We start from the raw sequence: 20557 nt of genomic DNA, 5'->3' as shown, positions 1-20557 counted from the left end.
TGACCTTTGCTAATCTCTTGTGTCCTTATAATTATAGAGAGTCAGGGTGTGGATTAATCGCATGCACCAGTTTACAAAGAGCAGAATGGGGACTGAAGCAAAATGGATGAGTTCAGGGAGCTGGTGATTTAAAAGTGAACGAGATTGTTGAAAAAATGTACAAAGCAATGTGGCCTTGGCATTGGACAGCTAGGAAAGCTGAGAATCAGACAGGAAGCTGATTGAAGAGAGATAAAGAACTGAGTCACACAGTTCCAAATGGAAGATTGCAAAACAAATCAAAACGGTATTCTCTTAGAACTATTATTTTATTTTGCTGATTCGGTGAAAAAAGCGACGGCTTACATTCCTCCACCACCGTTCATGACTAAAGGATTGTCCCAAAGTGTTTATAGCCAATGAAATTATTTGGAAGTGCAATTGGAGTTGTAAAGTAGAAAGTGGCTGCCGATTTGCACAGAGCAAGGCCTCTCGAACAGCAAGCTGATAACTGGCAGATATTAGGGGGTATTTTGCGCCCCCGTTTTCGGGGCGGTGGGAATGGTGGCGGGAGCAGGGAATCCCACAGGAGTCCCAAAGCATTTTTTTATGCTGGTGAAGTTTCCCGTTCCAATTGTGTCCACCCACTGACCAGTGACATAACGGGAATCCGCCTGTTCAGCATCGGGATCGCAATTTGAATATATTTAATTCTAATTATCAGGCTTTACCTCTGATAGCAACACCACCCCTCCCCCCCACCCCCCCCACAATACCAACATGAATCATGACAGGTCCCCAACGGGCGTCTTGACAAATACATGAATAGGATGGGAATAGAGGGATACGGACCCAGGAAGTGTAGAAGATTGTAGTTTAGTCGGGCAGCATGGTCGGCACGGGCTTGGAGGGCTGAAGGGCCTGTTCCTGTGCTGTACTTTTCTTTGTTCTTTGTTCTTTCTTTTACGTGCAACTGGTGAGCAGAACTTTCCGGAGGAACGCACGCACATCCCCAGGGAGTATGTGGCAGGGGGTTGTTCTGTGGGATGGGGTAGGGTCGGGGGGGGGGGGGAGGGTTGTGTGTGTGAGTGTTCTAGGGAGCGGGGGGGGCATCCGTGGGGGAGGGTGGTTCCAACGGGGCAGGGGTAGGGTGGATAGTGGTTCTACTTTTGACTTTTTGAATTGTGGCATGCTTTAAAAGCTGGTGGCGCAGGCTCTGCCCGGGACCCCCCCCCCTTAATTTATTTCGGCTATGTGCTGATACACTGAGGAACGCCACCTTGGGGGCGGGTGGCTTCCTCACCATTTTCCCCGCCTGCTGTGCCACTCTGCCTGGTCTTGAGAGAATTCCGCTCATTGTTCTCTTTTAGTTAAGTTGATTGAGTCCTGTTCACCTATCACCTCCTGCTGAAACACTGCCTTGATTTTAAGATTCTCATAATTGTCCTCAAATCCCCCCATGGCCTTCCCTTTTCCAATCTTTGTAATTCCCTCCATCCAGCCTTACATCCCTCCAATTCTGGCCTCTTGAGCAAGCCCAATCCTCGCGCACTAGTGGTGATATCTTCAGCTGCCTAAGCTCCATGCTCTTTAATACTCTCCCAAAAGCTTTTTGCTCCTGTTTCCTTCTTCAAGACATCCTAAAACTTACCTCTTTGATCAAGCTTTTGGCTATGTTGGAATAACCATATCTTCCCAAATTGAATTATTTGTTTAAGATTTGGAAGGATATTGCATTATTTGGACTCTTGGATTGTTTTTACAAAAGATTTTACCATAAGTTCACCTTTGAACTGGGAGCAACAATGCATTTTTCAGAAAATTACCTGACCAGCATGGTATTTACATAGAACATAGAACAGTCCAGCACAGAACAGGCCCTTCGGCCCTCGATGTTGTGCTGAGCATTGTCCGAAGCCAAGATCAAGCTATCCCACTCCCTGTCATTCTGGTGTGCTCCATGTGCCTATCCAATAACCGCTTGAAAGTTCCTAAAGTGTCCGACTCCACTATCACAGCAGGCAGTCCATTCCACACCCTAACCACTCTCTGGGTAAAGAACCTACCTCGGACATCCCTCCTATATCTCCCACCCTGAATCTTATAGTTATGCCCCCTTGTAACAGCTACATCCACCCGAGGAAATAGTCTCTCAACGTCCACTCTAGCCCCCTCATCATCTTATAAACCTCTATTAAGTCGCCTCTCATCCTCCTCCGCTCCAAAGAGAAAAGCCCTTGTTTCCTCAACCTTTCCTCATAAGACCTATCCTGCAAACCAGGCAGCATCCTGGTAAATCTCCTTTGCACCCTTTCCAATGCTTCCACATCCTTCCTGTAGTGAGGTGACCAGAACTGCACACAATACTCCAAATGTGGTCTCACCACGGTCATGTACAGTTGCAGCATAACCTCGCGGCTCTTAAACTCAAGCCCCCGTTAATAAACGCTAACACACTATAAGCCTTCTTCACGGCTCTATCCACTTGAGTGGCAACCTTCAGAGATCTGTGGACATGAACCCCAAGATCTCTCTGTTCCTCCACATTCCTCAGAACCCTGCCGTTGACCCTGTAATCTGTATTTGAGGGGGGGGGGGAGAGTTTGCTTTTTTGAACTACAATTATTTGCATTGTTGGGGGAAAAACTGGTTTAAAGGCAAAGGCTGGTGATTTACTGGGAATAACATGACAGAGACGAGCTGAAAATTTTGGACATTTGTTGATGAATTCATTGGGGCTGAACTAATAAAGTAAAATGGTGCCCAGCTCCTCAGGGCCCTGCCTCAGGTACAGTGGTTGGCAGTACCCAGCTGAGAATCCTCAGCCCAGTGCAACTTGTCTATCTGTCGAAACCTGAGACGCTGAGACAAGAGGGATTGGTCCAGCTCTGATTTCTCCTCCATGCCAGAGCTGTGTTGGTGAGAACCTCCAGACATCTACTGGGAGCAAGGGCCAGGGGGCTCCAGATCGACAACGTCAAAACCATCAAACTTTATCCTTTATTTTATAAAGCCACCTCTGCAGAGACCCGATGTGTTTGTACTTTGTGTGTGTGTGCATGTTGGGAGTATTTTTAAAAGGGGATAGATAGTCATACTTCCAGAGTAGAGTTGTGACTGCACCAATTCTTGCAACTTGCTTTAAAACAGAAGTTTTGATTTGTAAAAAATCCGTCATTCTGAGTTTATTGAGAAAGCCTTGTCAAACTCTCTTTTTATTCTGGGTCCAACAGTTGCCAAGGTGAACCATTGGCCATTCTGGTGAGTGAATTAAGTTTTTAAAATAATGGTGCAATCTGTGTGGCAGTGGGGCTCGAGAAACTGTGTGCTCCTCCCACCCCAGACCTAACAATTGTCTGCCCTAATAGCTACCTCTGCGGCTCGGTGTAAAATTATGTTTGACATTGCTTCTGTGAGGCTATACAAAATAAATACTGGCATTTCCAGTGACTCTCGCGTCCCATGAATATATAAGAAATAAATTATTATTGCTGAGGGATGAATATTGGCCAGAACATCAAGAACTGCTCTTTTTCAAAATAATACTACGGAAACACTTCCATCCACCAGGAGACCAAACAGGGCCTCGTTTTACTGTGGCACCTGGGAAACTCCAACACTCCCTCTGTACACTCCTGAAGTGTCAGCATTGGTGGCTGTCAAGTCCAAGGAGAGACACTTGAACCCCCAACCTTCTGACTTGAAATAGAGTGCTACCCACGGAGTGCGCAGCTGACACTATATGACTTGGGCACAAGCTTTAAACAAGAGGAGGGAAGTTAAACGTACAACGTTTTAAATGTAGCAAAGCACAAGGAATGCCAAAGAATTAATCTTGGAATGTGGATGATAAATGGATTCCAAGTCACACGGTGAGGACGGGTATGGTACCATGGAATTTCTACAGTGCAGAAGGAGTCCATTCGGCCCATCGAGTCTGCACCGACCCTCTGACACAGCACCCTACATAGGCTCTCCCTATGTGAGACAGCAGTGCTGACTACTATGCCACTGCACTGCCCCCACTGTGCCACGGTGCCATCCGTACTAGATGCATATCCTCTTTTTGATAGTTCCTGTATTCACAGAATGTAGCGTTACATATCTCTGCCTCCTCCCTACTAACCCAATCTCTCAGCAGCCTCTCTTTATGCACTTTTGGAATACCTGTGAAATAAAATAGACTGATTAATCAAATAAGCCAATTAAACAAATTGATAATCCTTTAAAGGGACTCTATAACAAAAGTCCAAACTTTAAAGAAAACTTAGATCAGCCCCGTTTTATAAGAGCTTTAGGAACTTAAATAAATGCTGCCTGTCTATTAAACTGGTGCTGCTCAATAAATAATTGACATACCATTCACCGTGGTTGTTGCTACCTCTATTTTCCTTCAATAGTTACCAGGAATCGGTGGTAGTGGATCATTGTGAGCTGAGGGAGTGGAGTGTTACAATTGAGGCACATGCCAGACTGATTCAGAGGGCAGTTATGTTGGTGTGGGAGCTTTTTGTGAGGGCCACGAAGAATCCAGCACGAGTTTTAAGGATACAAAGTAATAACATTTATTTACAATAACATATATATATATATATATATATATATAACAGCAGCAGCAACGTCCCTTGCTGCACACTCCTTCCTGCTGGTTCCAAACTGGCCAGCTTTATTTATCCAGGGAGTCTGCTAATGATTTCTCCGCCCCCCTCATTGGGGAAGCTCATACTCCCACAGGATTGTAGGATTGTCATTAGTCCACAGCCAATGGTAAGCAGGCAGGTTATAACAGTGGGATTTGCTGGGTTGATTGAAAGTGGTGAATTATCCACGCAGCGGGATTGTCCGTTCCGCCGGCAGCGCAACCCCTCCCGCGGGAACAAAGCGAGGAAGAGAAGCCAAGAAGGTTAGGGAGGGAATTTGGGAACCTTAGGAGTAGGAAGCTGGAGGCACAGCTGCTAATAATAGAGCGATTAACATCGGAACCGGAATTGAAGGAATGCAGAGATCTCAGAGCATGATGAGGGGTTGGAGGAGATTACAAAGATGGGGAGTAATGAGGCAATTGGAGGGGGTGGGGGGGGGGGGGGGGGGAGTTGAAAACAAGGATGAGAACTTTAACATTGAGGTGTTGGCAGACAGATCAAGTCCAATGATGACCAACACTTGGCGACTGGGCTCAGACATGGACAATAAGCCCTTGGATGACTTTGGGAGCTTGATGATGATTCAGTGCAAAATGTTGGCCCTGCTGGCCTCCAATAGATTGTGGTGTGTTTATTTACATGTTGCTTCGGATAAATGATTAACTCATTTCAATTTTCCTACTTGTATTTTGCAGTTTTTTACTGGTCTTCTCTTGTCTGGTGTTGTCAGTCTTCTCAACAATCAAGGAGTATGAACAAAGCTCAGAAGGTGCACTATATATTCTGGTAAGTAATTTCTGTATAACTATTGCTCAGGCCCTCTGTTTATCCGAGAACTGCCCGCTGTGATCCACATCACAGCTGAGGTGTAGAATAGAATTCCTACAGTGCAGAAGGAGGCCATTCGGCCCATCGAGTCCACACCAACTTTCTGAAAGAGCAGCCTACCTAGACCCACACCCCTCCCTATTCCCGTAACCCCACCCACCCTGCACATCTTTTGAGACTAAGGGGCAATTTAGCGTGGCCAATCCATCTAATCTGGACATCTTTGGACTGAAGGAGGAAACTGGAGCACCCGGAGGAAACCCACACAGACACGGGGAGAACATGCAGACTCTACACAGACAGTCACCCAAGGCCAGGAATCTAACCTGGGACCCTCGCGCTGTGAGGCAGCAGTGCTAACCACTGTGCCTCCGTGTCGCCCGATGTAGCTAGCAAATAACTGATCAGAGAATACAGGAAATTTCAGTAACAGAATGGAAGTGTTTTCCGAGACGAATACCCCATTTCCTTACTCTCACCAGATCTCGCAATCTCTCCTTTCTCGACAAACACATCCAGTTATCTTGCAGCTCCACAGGGATCACCCACTGTCCGAGTGCAAAAAGCAATCAAAAAGACGATTGGCATCTTGGGTTTTACCTGAATTAAGCCGGAAAACAAAAGGCTGGAATTTATGTTATTCCAACACTCACCCTGCCAACCTCCCACTTCGCAAACTCTGCCAACCTGAGTTCAACTAAATCTCTGCCACCCATTTTCTATCACCGAGTCCCATTCGTATGAAGCACCTATATTCAGCTAATCTGCATCAGCTCCCGGTTGTAATGATATGTATAATGTAGGGCGTGTAAAGGGTTAACAAGATGATGTTCATGGGTCTCAACACTAGATGGCACACAGAGTAGTCATATAAATAGTCTGTGCCTCCTGGGGTTCTGGGAGAAGGTGTTGGAGAAGGTTAGTTAAAGGTTGAGATAGGGTGGTAGTTGTATTAGAAAGATATTATAGATTTCTCTAACATTGATTTAATACTGTTCTTTTCTTAGCTATTACTTAGTAAGGTGTGCAAATCATTTAAAGTTGTGTAAATAAACTAGCTCTGTTTGAAATACATAGCTTGATGTTCTTTGTCAGCGCTACGACTTTAAGCCACCTTGAGGGACTTCACAAGGAACGTCACACCGGTATGGCAACATCTTAATTTGAAAATTCTCATCCTTTTTTTCAAATCGCTCTTTGGCCACTTCCTAGGCGGGATTCTCTGGTCCTGAGGCTAAGTGTTGACGCCGTAAACATGGCCTCAGGAACAGCAATTCTGACACCTACAGGGGGCCAGCATGCCACTGGAGCGACCCACGCCCCTTCAGCTGCCCCTCCAGTGTCAGATGGGCGCCGCGGGTGGAACTGGTGCCAACGGGCGCTTGCGCAGTGGGACCGGGGCGATTGCCGTGCATGCCCAGTGGCTGCCTTCTCCGCGCCAGCCCCGGCGCAACATGGCGTAGGGCTACAGAGGCCGGCACGGAGCAAAAGAGGCCACCAGCCCGAGAGGCTGACCCGCCGATCGGTAGGCCCTGATCGTGGGCCAGGCCACAGCGGAGGCCACCCCCCCCCCCCCCAACTAGGCCGCCCCCAGATGCATCCACGCCGAACGTCCCGCCAGCTAAGAGCACGTGTGGATGGCGTCGGCGGGACTCGGCGATTTTAGCGTGGCCACTCGGCCCATCCAGGACTGAGAATATCCGGGGGGAGCCCCGTAGAGCAGCTCCCGACCGGCACCACACCAACCGCGCCTGTGCCAATGGCGATTCTCCGCTCTCCGGAAAATCGGCGGACCGGCGTCGGGGTGGTGTGGCGCGATTAGCCCCGGTCCCGACAATTCTCCGGCCCGGCCCCGGGGTGAGAGAATCCCGCCCCCTGTCTCCGCAATCTCCAACCACACAACACTGAGGTATCTGCGCTTCTGTAAGACGAAGCTTGGCTTGGGTCACTGTGCGGAGTCTGCACATTCTCCCTGTGTCAGCGTGGGCTTGCTCCGGATGCTCCGGTTTCCTCCCACAAGTCCCGAAAGATGTTCTGAATTCTCCTTCCATGTACCCGAACAGGTGCCGGAATGTGGCGACTAGGGGATTCTCACAGTAACTTCATTGTAGCGTTAACGTAAGCCTACTTGTGACAGTAAAGATTATTATTATAATTACCTCTTGACATCCCAATTTTAATCACTCCATCATTGGTGGCTGTACCTTCAGCTGCCTGGATCCTAAGCTTAGATAAAGAGTCATCCAGACTCGAAACATTCACTCCCTTCACTCTCCACAGACGCTGTCAGACCTGCGGAGATTTTCCATCATATTCTGTTTTCGTTTCAGATTCCAGCATCCGCAGTAATTTGTTTTTATCTTTTCATAGTTTTAAGAGTTTTATATTTTTATTGGTAAACATGAGAAATAAGGTATAGTTTTTGGTGGGTTTATTTAATGTTTCTTTGTCTGGATGGGTAAAACTTAGATTTAGGTTGATACTTGACAAAGGTGTTTGTATGTGCAGGGGTTGGTTCAGGTCCAGCTGTGATTCTGTTGTGCTTAGAGAGGACTACGGTGTGAAAACTGGACAAAATGCATAAACATGTGGCCGTTGCTTTGCAACTGGTGACCTTTGTAAGGCAAAAAAGCTTTTAAATTTTAGTTTCGGTAATTTGAGAGCAGTTGGAGACAGGAGGCAGGATTCTCAGTTTGGGAAGCTAAGTGTTGACACTGGGACTGAATAGCGTGTGATTTGTGTTCCCATTCGGGATGCTATTTGGAAAGTGAGTCAGGACATGTAAATGGGGCAGCACAAATTGCGAGGAATTCCCGGGCCCAGCGGGAGTTCTAACCGCTGGGCCCGGGTTAGCGCTAAAGAGCCTGGCCGCTGGAGCTGTTTCTAATCGCTCCACTTACCGCACACTCACTGCGGTCACCAAGACATTCGCAGAAGACCTGCCCCAAGGTCGAGAGTCTGAGATGGATTCACAGCTCCGTGCCAGTGAGGAGCAGAGAGTCACTCTGTTCCCCAGGCTGGGCCGCAGCCTCAAGCCTGCCCTCCTGAACACTGCCTGGGAGGAGGTGGCAGAGGCAGTCAGCACTGCAAGTCTTACCAGGAGGAACAGCTGGTGATCCTGAGGGGTAAGGGTATCACTGATGAGTCCTCTGTCCTGAGAGTGGCATCGAGCCGGTGCAGTTGTCCTCTGGTTGGGATGAGTTCTGCTGGTCCCCCGCTTCCTCTGCAATGGGGCAGCGCTTCTGAGGAGCACCCTGGTGGGCTCCTGATTCAGATTGGCCTTGGTAATGCAGCTGAGGTATGAGGGTGTCCAGAGAGGCTGCCTGGGTGGGTTACTAGATGACCAGAGGCCTTCTGAGCATTTAAAGGACACAGGCAGCACTCAGCAGTGTGAGCAGATCAGGTGGAGAATCGCTCACAATTGAAAAATCAAGTTCTGCGACCAGCGCTGATTCCGACTTCATGGTCCAGTCCCCTCGCTGGCAGTAATACCGATCCCGTGCCAGCGGATCCATGCAAAACCATAATTTGCATTGATCTAAATCGCACTAGCGGTATGCTCCATTCCCACCGGCAAGTCGTGACAAGCATGGGTGGGCAGCCAGGAGCCTGTAAGCAGCAAAGGGATGCGTTTAAAAGACAGACGGCAGCAACAGTGGTCTGAGCCAGGCCACCTCCATCCCGAGGGGGACACCCTGAGTCCACGGACTTGGTAACAAGTCGATCCTCGTTACCGCCCCCGGCCTGGGCAGCAGCACCCCCCCCCTTTCCACAGAAATTCTGACCGTTGTTTGAGGGGTTTTCAGTCTTTTTAGCCTCCTCTTCCCCTCCCCAGCCATGGCACCCAGGCCCCAATGGGTGTGTCCAGAACCAGGGGTCTCAGTCTGAGGATTCAGGGTAAAACATTTCGGACAGAGATAAGGAGACATTTCTTCACCCAAAGAGTGGTGAGCCTGTGGAATTCATTACCACAGGAAGTAGTTGATGCTGAAACTTTGAATATATTGAAGAGGCGGCTGGATATCGCACTTGGGGAGATTGGGATCAGACTACGGGGAGAAAGCAGGATTAGACTATTGAGTTGGATGATCAGCCATGATGGTGATGAATGGCGGAGCAGGCTCGAAGGGCCGAATGGCCTCCTCCTGCTCCGATCTTCTATGTAACCCCCATGCCCCCAACCTATCCCCGTAACCCAGTAACCCCACCTAACATTTTGGACACCCGCGGAAATTTATCACGGCCAATCCACCTAACCTGCACATCTGTGGTCTGTGGGAGGAAACCGGAGCACCCGGAGGAAACCCACGCAGACACGGGGAGAATGTGCAGACTCTGCACAGACAGTTACCTGAGGTCGGAATTGAACCTGGGTCCCTGGCGCTGTGAGGCAGCAGTGCTAACCGCTGTGCCACCATGCCGCCCCGTTCCTTGTCCCTGTTTTATGAAAAAAATTAAAAGTGAGGGTATTTTGAGCCAGGGTTCATTCTGGGACCTTCCCATCCAGTTATAACATCAGCTAGGACAGCAACACCGGTCTATGCTGGTGTTTATGAGGCACCTCCCGCCTTACGTCATCAAACCTCATCAACATATTCTTCTGTTCCTTGATCCATCATGTGTTTATCCAGCTTCCCTTAAATACTATTCACATCAACCACTCCCTGTGCGAGCTCCTGAATTCCCTATTCGAGTTACTATTGACTGTCTCATATTGATGACCCCTCGTTTGACCACCCGGAAGGTGGAAACATCTTCCCTGCACCCATCCTATCAAAATCTCCTCCAAACTTCAGATCATCCCTCAAAGCCCCATTCTGGTTCTTCCTGATGGTAATAACATCTTAAATCTGGTAGCATCCTTGCAAACCTGCTATCTCTCGTATTTCAATATTCTTTCTTGAATACGAAGAGCAGAAGGGACAGTGTTGTAGCCTGGTCTAACCTGGTTTTGAAAGCCCAGAGTTTAAATTCTGCATTCGGTGTTATCTGAGAATTGTTGTACCCCTCCCTCCCTCTCTCTCGTTGTCCCACAGGAAATTGTGACGATTGTGGTGTTTGGCGTTGAGTACACGGTACGGATCTGGTCAGCTGGGTGCTGCTGTCGATACCGAGGATGGCGAGGCCGACTGAAATTCGCACGGAAGCCGTTCTGCGTGATCGGTGAGTGCGTCCTTTGGGCTGTGGAAATGAGAAAGCTGCTAGCCATGGTTCCTTCCGCTGGTCCCTACCTGCAGAGTGCTGGCAGGAGGGGCACCCTTGGGGAAGCATTGTTCTGAGGTGTGATGCCAAACTTAGTCAAATAGCTTTCAGATATTTTGACAGGTGGACCAATTGTGCCATTTCTCTCAAAGCGCTACTAAAGTAGAATCGATAATAATAGGACAAATCCAGGGAGCAGGAATGACGAGGGTGCATGACTGTCATGGATTCCTGCTAATCCGTGGCCTGAGTGTTGTCTAGCTCACCATGTTTCAACATGTGCTGCCAACTGGGATTCTTCACCTTGGAAACAGGACCTCCTCCAATGGTTTTGATCCAAAGCATTGATCCCTTTAAGGATGCAGTGCCTGTGTCACAAAGCCACAAGGAAAAAACTGTAAAACGGGAATATAAGAATCTCAGAAAATAAGCAGCATTTTAACTCGCTGTTTCTGCGTGAGCTGCACATTCCCATCAAACATTCAGCAGGTGAGCTGTGAAGACCTGTCAAAGCAGAATCTTTCTTTAAGCCGGGAAAGGTAGACACTGGGACACCGCCCACCGTGTTCGACACCCAGGGTGGAAAGGATGGCCGAGAGGGTTACTGAATCGCGGAGATGAGTTAGTAAATCCAAATGTGGGTTTTATAAACTAAGAGGAATGGACAATGGAGGCAGGATAGGAGCTGTACAGCTCTCAGAGCGTGGGATGAAGTCGGGGCCCGGAGAATTGCCGAGGGGGGGGGGGGGGGGGGGCCACTGCCAACGGCCCCCGACCGGCGTGGCGTAAACCCTGACCCGCCCGAAAACCGGCGCCGGAGAATACGGCAGCCAGCGTCGGAGCGGTGGGGTGGGATTCGCGCCGCCCCCCGGGGATTCTCCGACCCGGCGGAGGAGTCGGAGAATCCCGCCCAGTCTTTGTCTCTGTTTGTCTGTCTCTTTGTATGCCTTGCTCTCCCTGTCTCTGTCTGTCTCTCTGCCTGTCTCTCTCTGTCTGTCTCTCTCTATCTGTCTCTCTCTGTCTGTCTCTCTCTGTCTGTCTCTCTCTGTCTGTCTCTCTCTGTCTGTCTCTCTGTCTGTCTTGCTCTCCCTGTCTCTGTGTGTCTGTCTCTCTGTCTGTCTTGCTCTCCCTGTCTCTCTCTGTCTGTCTCTCTGTCTGTCTTGCTCTCTCTGTCTCTGCCGATATCTCTCTTTTATTCCAGTAAATCCAGCTTTCAACATCTGCCCCACTTTACCAAGGCTCAAATCACACTTTTTATCAATGACTTGGAAGAAGGGAGGGTCAGTAAATTTGCTGATGACACCAAGATTGGTGGAGTAGTGGATGAGGTGGAGGGCTGTTGTAGCTCCAAAGAGACATTGATAGGATGCAGAGCTGGGCCGAAAAATGGCAGATGGAGTTTAACCCTGATAAGTGCGAGGTGATTCATTTTGGTAGAAAAATTTGACTGCGGATTACAGGGTCAACGGCAGGGTTCTGAGGAATGTGGAGGAACAGAGAGATCTTGGGGTTCATGTCCACAGATCTCTGAAGGTTGCCACTCAAGTGGATAGAGCCGTGAAGAAGGCTTATAGTGTGTTAGTGTTTATTAATAGGGGGCTTGAGTTTAAGAGCCGCGGTTATGCTGCAACTATACATGACCCTGGTGAGACCACATTTGGAGTATTGTGTGCAGTTCTGGTCACCTCATTATAGGAAGGGTGTGGAAGCATTGGAAAGGGTGCAAAGGAGATTTACCAAGATGCTGTCTGGTTTGCAGGATAGGTCTTATGAGGAAAAGCTGAGGGAGCTAGGGCTTTTCTCTTTGGAGCGGAGGAGGAAGAGAGGCAACTTAATAGAGGTTTATAAGATAATGAGAGGGATAGATAGAGTGGATATTCAGAGACTATTTCCTCGGGTGGATGTAGCTGTTACAAGGGGGCATAACTATAAGATTCAGGGTGGGAGATATAGGAGGGATGTCCGAGGTAGGTTCTTTACCCAGAGAGTGGTCAGGGTGTGGAATGGACTGCCTGCTGTGATAGTGGAGTCGGACACTTTAGGAACTTTCAAGCGGTTATTGGATAGGCACATGGAGCACACCAGAATGACAGGGAGTGGGATAGCTTGATCTCGGTTTCGGACAATGCTTGGCACAACATTGAGGGCCGAAGCGCCTGTTCTGTGCTGTATTGTTCTAAGTTCTATGTTCTAACTGTCTGACAATGGGCCCTGGTTAAACCAAGCACCCTTCTCCGATTTCATTCTTTCCCTGTAGCTGTTAGCTGTTCACCTCTTATTCCCTTTGCACCACAAGCTGCACCATTTAACGTCCAACCTCGGGTGACAGCTTATCCCTCCTTATGATATCTTCCCTGCCCATCCCTGCTCCGTACCCGGCCGCAGTCTGAGCCTCAACCGTTCCCTGTTATAAAACATGGAATGAACGCCTGTTGTCGGTGTGTTATTCCTTGTGTCTGAATAAAGCTCGTAGTCTTGCAGTTGAAGTAGATGCTTTATTTGGAGTTTGTTCTCTCTCCAGCGCTTATACTATGTTACAGCTGAGCTGCCTGTCTGTGTCCTGCTCACCAGCTGCCATCCCTGTGAAGTCTGGCTGACTTCCTGTTTGTCTCTATTTATACCTCTCCCGTGCTCCCTCTAGTGCTTACTCAGTTGTATTGCATCTACATTGATCTCATGTGTAAATACACAGATATACAGATCACTATATCCCCCCTTTTTTCTTTACATATTTTCTGTACAGTATTAAAGAAAATTGTACAAAACAATTTAGATTACTTACGATATGTATATCTGTACAAGTGGTGATGATATTGGTTATTATACAAACCCAATTAATATTTATGAGTCCAATCTTAATAAAACATGTATGAGTCCAAACTTTATGAATTTGTTCAGTTGACTTTTTTTTCTGTTGTTGACTTGGGATATTGATATTGTAACTTCTTTGTGAATGTCGTCAGTGTTCTTGTATTTTAAGTAACCAACAAGTCATCACGAGGTATTCAAATGGTCGAACCACTGATGTTGACTGACGTGGACTTTTTTCTATGCTTGTGGTATCGATTTTGTGTGTCATCTGCCTTGAAGCTGGTGTGCTTGCTTGTTCTGGAGCAGATGTGAATTTGTAAGACTCGTTATCATGCCATGGCATGTTTGTAGTCTTGTCATTGTTTTGCAGTGTGCTGTGGCATTGTTCTTCATGTGCAGAGTTGTACCATGCTGTACAGGTCTTTGTTTCATTGTTGTTGTTTGTGTCATTTCTGTCTTTGTTGTTTTCGTTGTCGCTCTTGTTGCTGCTTTTGCCGTTTCTGTCTTTGTTGTTTTCGTTGTCATTCTTGTTGTTGTCGTTCTTGTTGTTGTTTTTGTCGTGCTTGTTGTTTCTGTTTTTGTTGTTTTCTTCGTTCTTGTTATTTTTCTTGTCATGCTTGTTGTTTCTGTTTTTGTTGTTTTCGTTGTTGTTCTTGTCATGCTTGTTGTTGGCTTTGTTGTTTATCTTGTAGTTTTTGTCGTTGTGCTTGTAGTTTTTGTTGTTGCTGTTGTTCATGTTTCTGCTGTGCTTCTTGTGGTTTTTGTTGTTCTTGTTGCGCTTCATGTTGTTTTTATTGTTGCTGTTGTTGTTCTTATTTCTGCTGTGCTTCTTGCGTTTTATGTTGTTCTTGTTGCACTCAATGAGTGTGCCCTGTGGATGATTTGAGTAATTGTCACAGTTATTGGTGTGAGTGTTGTCTGTGGTATCTGCTGTTTCATTGAACGTTTCTTCTTGAGGATTGTGAGAATGATCTGGATGTTGCATTGATGTTGGTGACATCAGTCATTTGTAGTGGATTTGATTCCTCTTCTTTGCTTTCTTGGTGCTCCTCTTCTGGAGTCAAAATCTTCATGATTTCATTTTCTTGTGGGTAGTTTCGAGTGGATGAGGTTTCAATTGACGTGGTCTCTCTGGACTCATGAGTAGCTCTACTCTGTGCTTCTGTACAGATGAGCTGAGATCTGTCAGTCTCGCTGTGATCCTGCACATCCTGTATGTCGATTGTGATCACATTGTCACTGTTTTCACATACAGTGGGCAGACTTACATTGTCTAGATCACGCATGGCGTTCGCTATGGAGTGTTTGCTTGCTCCCATTTTGGAGTCTGTCAACGAGCTGTCAGTGGAGTCTTTCATCGCTCTCTCTGTGGAGTCGTGCAGTGTTCTCTGTGTGGCGCCGTCTTCTTCTTGGGTATTTGACAGGTTGCTGTTATCCAATGTATCGACGACCTGCCATGTCATCACGGTATTGGATTCATCTACCTTGAGAAGAGTCGGGTTGAGCTTTTCAACCGTGTTGCTGATGCTGTGATCCGAATAACTCAGCCTAGTCTGAGTAGTATTGTGTGTATTGTTCGATAGACAAATCATCTCTTTTCGTTTCGGAGTTGTTATCGTTCTCTTCACTTTGGGTGGTGCAGACTGCTTATTCCAGGCTTTTGTGACGGTTATTTTCAACTGCTGGTATAAGTTCAGGCATTGTTCTGTCTTTTGAGGTAAGAAAATTGGGTTTTGCAGCTTTGAAATTCTTCTTTTCGATTTTCGGGCATTTCCCTTTTAAGTGGGCGTGGTCTGGGTCTTCTGACGTCATGACGTTCGTGACATAAAGCGTAGGGATCGATTGCGCATGCGCAATTTGATTTTCCTTTACTGTGCTCTTTTTGTTCAACTGCGCATGCACGGCTTCGATTCCCTCTGCATGCGCAGACGCAGAATTTCGACTTTCGTTCCCCGGAGACTGTAAAATGTGCTCAGATGCCATTTTAAAGTGTATTTCAGCGTTTCTTCTTTGTAAAAAGTTAAAGTCACTTTTTTCTTTCGATCTGGACTTTTCAATTGCGATTTCTAGAGTTAACCCTTTCTGTTCTGGTAATGATTGTTTGAGTTTTGCATCACTCATTCCCTGTGCAATTTGGTCTCCAAGCATTGAATGTTTTAAAGCAGCATTGTTGCTGGTGTTACAGTACTGTTCAAATTTTTTCAGTATTACTTCGAATTTGCTGCTGTCTTTACCTTTCAAGTATCTAAAGCAATTATAGATTTCTCTAGCTTCATGACCCACTGTTGTGAGTAGCAGCGCTATTTTCATTGCGTCATAGACTGTGTTCAAATAATTAGCTACGATACATATTTGGAACTGTTCAAACCTTTTCCAGTTATTACTTAAATTACTGGTTGTGTTCAGCTGCGGTGGGTTTCCAACCAATTTCATTGAAATAGCGAAGTCTTCCCACGTCGAATGTCCGGTACGAGTTTTCTTGCCATTTTGGTCTTTCTTTGTCTGCATCTTGTTCAATCTCATAGTAAGCGTTCTGAAGTCTCCTGGTACCATGTGTTATTCCTTGTGTCTGAATAAAGGTCGTAGTCTTGCAGTTGAAGTAGATGCTTTATTTTGAGTTTGTTCTCTCTCCAGCGATTACACTATGTTACATCTGAGCTGCCTGTCTGTGTCCTGCTCACGAGCTGCCACTCCTGTGAAGTCTGGCTGACTTCCTGTTTGTCTCTATTTATACCTCTCCCGTGCTCCCTCTAGTGCTTGCTCAGTTGTATTGCATCTACATTGACCCCTTGTGTAAATACACAGATATACAGATCACTATAGTCGGATAAGGGGTTGAGTCAAGAAGTGAGAGAAAAGAGAATACCTCATAGAAAGACTAAACTTTGGGATTGAGTTCTCAGGTTAAGAAGGTAACTTTGTCTGAAATGTCCTTCTCTGTCCAGATGTCATGGTTCTCGTTGCCTCGATCGCTGTGCTTGCCGCTGGGACACAGGGAAATGTCTTTGCCACATCTGCTCTGAGGAGTTTAAGATTTCTACAGATCTTACGGATGATCCGTATGGATCGGAGGGGAGGGACCTGGAAGCTGCTGGGATCGGTGGTCTACGCACACAGCAAGGTAACTGTGAGAGAGGAGTCGTGAGCAGGGCTTGGGAATAAGAGCATAAGAAATAGGAGCGTGAGGAGGTGATTCAGCCCCTCCAGCTTGTTCATGCCCCATCTTCTACCCTAACGCCATATCCCCAGCCGATCGGCATCCCTCGATTTTCTGGTAGGTCAAAAATCGCCGTTCCCAATCATGAATCAACAACTGAGCATCCACTCCAGTGGAGAATTCCAAAGATTCGCAACCTTTTGAGTGAAGAGATTTCTTCTCATTCCAGCTCTAGGTGAACCTCTCCTTGCCCTGAGACTATTCCTCAGCCTGGGCAAACGGTCTCTCAATGTCTATCCTGTCGAACCTCTTCAGAATCTTGGACAGTTCAATGAGATCCCTTCCCATTCTTCTAAATGGACCCAATTAACTCAAGTGTTTGATCAGAGGACAGCCCTTTCACCCCAGGGACTATTGCCTGAACCTATTCTGTACTGCCTCCAGTGCACGGTTATTAATTCCTTACACCGGTGCTGGCAGTTCCTGCTAATGCCAGCAGGGGCTGCTGGCGGTCCACAGTCTCAGACATTCTGATTGGCCCTCCAGCCTCTGCAGGCCACCTGCCATGCCTGATTGGAGGCGGCCTGTCAATTGGCCGGGTAGATGGGTGGGACTGAGATACCATCATGGTCAGAACCTGCGCATGGCCCCCGACATCTGCTCCTGGCGCCCACCTGAATATTCAGCCCAACATTTCGGGAGGCAGTGGCGTTGTGGTATTGTCACTGGACTAGTAAACCAGAAACCCAGGGTAATGCTCTGGGGACCCGGTTCAAATCCCACCAGGGCCGATGGTAAAATTTGAATTAAATAAAAATCAGGAATTAAAAGCCTAATGATGGCCATGAAACCATTGTCGATTGTTGTAAAAACCCATCCGGTTCACTAATGTCCTTTAGGGAAGGAAATCTGCCGTCCTTACCCGGTCTGGCCTACACGTGACTCCAGACCCACAGCAATGTGGTTGAGTCTTAACTGCTCCCTCAAGGGCAATTAGGGATGGGCAATAAATGCTTTGTTCAGATGCGTTATGGGCTATTCGACTGTAAAATTCCTGTCCTTACACGAGCTCTTTCCAACCAGGATTGGATTGAGCAGGAGGAACTCTGAGTATCACTCACCCTTCCCTCACGCAGTAACACTGCGACCGGTCTAGGTCGCACTCCAGAGACTTCAGTACAAAATGCAGGCTGACGGTCCAGGGCATTACTGCACTGCACTGTTTGAGCTGTACTCTGTGAGATATGTAAAAGACCATAAGACCATCAGACATAGGAGCAGAATTAGGCCACTCGGCCCATCGAGTCTGCTCCGCCATTCAATCATGGCTGATATTTTCTCATCCCCATTCTCCTACCTTCTCCCCATAACCCCTGATCCCCTTATTAATCAAGAACCTATCTATCTCTATCTTAAAGACACTTAGTGATTTGGCCTCCACAGCCTTCTGCAGCAAAGAGTTCCACAGATTCATCACCCTCTGACTGAAGAAATTCCTCCTCACCTCAGCTTTAAAGGATCGTCCCTTCAGTCTGAGATTGTCCCCTCTGGTTCTAGTTTTTCGTACAAGTGGAAACATCCTCTCCACGTCCACTCGATCCAGGCTTTGCAGTATCCTGTAAGTTAAACTCCAACGAGTACCGACCCAAAGTCCTCAACCGTTCCTGAGGAAGATAAGGAATATTCTCCCAAGTATCATGGGGTTAATGTTTAATCCCTCAACAAACATCATTAACACAGTTAATCCAGGCATTTATCGTAGTGCTATTTGTGGGAGCTTTCTTTGCAAAAATTGTTTGCTCTGTTTCCTACATCACTGCAGTAACTACCCTTCAGAAAATGCTGAATTGGCTTTGAAGCGTTTTGGGACAGACTGAGATTGTGAAAGTTGCTTTATAAATGCCAGCCTTTTTTTTCTCTCCATGTCTCATGTCTCACCTCCTTGAATCTCACTTCACAGTTCCAGCCGTGTGTCTTGTTTCTTCCACTCTCACTACCTCTATCTCCTCGCTGTGCCCGCTGCCTTTCAGGAGCTGATCACTGCCTGGTACATCGGTTTTCTCTGCCTTATTCTCGCCTCCTTCCTGGTCTACCTCGCTGAGAAAGATGACAATAAACAGTTTGCGACGTACGCAGATGCCCTTTGGTGGGGTCTGGTGAGTAGCTCAATTCTGTAAAACACCGGTCAGCGTGGCCCCGGTCAGTGTGTCCCCGGACAGTGTGTCCCCGGACAGTGTGCCCCCGGTCAGTGTGCCCCCGGTCAGTGTGTCCCCGGTCAGTGTGCCCCCGGACAGTGTGCCCCCGGTCAGTGTGTCTGGGTCAGTGTGTCCCCGGACAGTGTGCCCCCGGTCAGTGTGCCCCCGGTCAGTGTGTCCCCGGTCAGTGTGTCCCCGGTCAGTGTGTCCCCGGACAGTGTGTCCCCGGTCAGTGTGCCCCCGGTCAGTGTGCCCCCGGTCAGTGTGTCCCCGGTCAGTGTGCCCCCGGTCAGTGTGCCCCCGGTCAGTGTGTCCCCGGTCAGTGTGTCCCCGGTCAGTGTGTCCCCGGACAGTGTGCCCCCGGTCAGTGTGCCCCCGGTCAGTGTGTCCCCGGTCAGTGTGTCCCCGGTCAGTGTGTCCCCGGTCAGTGTGTCTGGGTCAGTGTGTCCCCGGTCAGTGTGTCCCCGGTCAGTGTGTTCCCGGTCAGTGTGTCCCCGGTCAGTGTGTCCCCGGTCAGTGTGTCCCCGGACAGTGTGCCCCCGGTCAGTGTGCCCCCGGTCAGTGTGTCTGGGTCAGTGTGGTCTGGGTCAGTGTGGTCTGGGTCAGTGTGTCCCCGGTCAGTGTGTCCCCGGACAGTGTGCCCCCGGTCAGTGTGCCCCCGGTCAGTGTGCCCCCGGTCAGTGTGCCCCCGGTCAGTGTGTCTGGGTCAGTGTGTCCCCGGTCAGTGTGTCCCCGGTCAGTGTGTCCCCGGACAGTGTGCCCCCGGTCAGTGTGTCCCCGGACAGTGTGCCCCCGGTCAGTGTGCCCCCGGTCAGTGTGTCCCCGGTCAGTGTGTCCCCGGACAGTGTGCCCCCGGTCAGTGTGCCCCCGGTCAGTGTGTCTGGGTCAGTGTGGTCTGGGTCAGTGTGTCCCCGGTCAGTGTGTCCCCGGACAGTGTGCCCCCGGTCAGTGTGTCCCCGGACAGTGTGCCCCCGGTCAGTGTGTCTGGGTCAGTGTGCCCCCGGTCAGTGTGTCCCCGGTCAGTGTGTCTGGGTCAGTGTGCCCCCGGTCAGTGTGCCCCCGGTCAGTGTGTCCCCGGTCAGTGTGCCCCCGGTCAGTGTGCCCCCGGTCAGTGTGTCACCGGTCAGTGTGTCCCCGGACAGTGTGCCCCTGGTCAGTGTGCCCCCGGTCAGTGTGCCCCCGGTCAGTGTGTCTGGGTCAGTGTGTCCCCGGTCAGTGTGTCCCCGGTCAGTGTGTCCCCGGACAGTGTGCCCCCGGTCAGTGTGTCCCCGGACAGTGTGCCCCCGGTCAGTGTGTCTGGGTCAGTGTGCCCCCGGTCAGTGTGCCCCCGGTCAGTGTGTCCCCGGTCAGTGTGTCCCCGGTCAGTGTGTCCCCGGACAGTGTGCCCCTGGTCAGTGTGCCCCCGGTCAGTGTGCCCCCGGTCAGTGTGCCCCCGGTCAGTGTGCCCCCGGTCAGTGTGTCTGGGTCAGTGTGTCCCCGGACAGTGTGCCCCCGGTCAGTGTGCCCCCAGTCAGTGTGCCCCCGGTCAGTGTGTCCCCGGTCAGTGTGTCCCCGGTCAGTGTGTCCCCGGCCAGTGTGTCCCCGGACAGTGTGTCCCCGGTCAGTGTGCCCCCGGTCAGTGTGCCCCCGGTCAGTGTGCCCCCGGTCAGTGTGTCACCGGTCAGTGTGTCCCCGGACAGTGTGCCCCTGGTCAGTGTGCCCCCGGTCAGTGTGCCCCCGGTCAGTGTGTCTGGGTCAGTGTG

The 20557-nt window shown here is 49.1% G+C and overlaps 1 protein-coding gene across 2 annotated transcripts in view; it reads left to right on the top strand.

Annotated features, from left to right (window-relative positions):
• kcnq2b (potassium voltage-gated channel, KQT-like subfamily, member 2b) overlaps positions 1 to 20557 on the top strand; it is a 249502-nt gene that overhangs the window by 141915 nt on the left and 87030 nt on the right. For both annotated transcript variants that reach the window (XM_072515343.1, XM_072515342.1), the window contains exons 2-5: positions 5318 to 5408; positions 10487 to 10613; positions 16409 to 16584; positions 18651 to 18776. In XM_072515343.1, coding sequence (XP_072371444.1) covers positions 5318 to 5408; positions 10487 to 10613; positions 16409 to 16584; positions 18651 to 18776 — 520 coding nt within the window. The remainder of the gene's footprint in view (positions 1 to 5317; positions 5409 to 10486; positions 10614 to 16408; positions 16585 to 18650; positions 18777 to 20557) is intronic.

The sequence above is a fragment of the Scyliorhinus torazame genome, chromosome 8 (genome assembly GCF_047496885.1).
Source record: "Scyliorhinus torazame isolate Kashiwa2021f chromosome 8, sScyTor2.1, whole genome shotgun sequence".
Classification (NCBI taxonomy): domain Eukaryota; kingdom Metazoa; phylum Chordata; class Chondrichthyes; order Carcharhiniformes; family Scyliorhinidae; genus Scyliorhinus; species Scyliorhinus torazame.
This window is presented reverse-complemented; position numbering and strand designations above follow the sequence as displayed.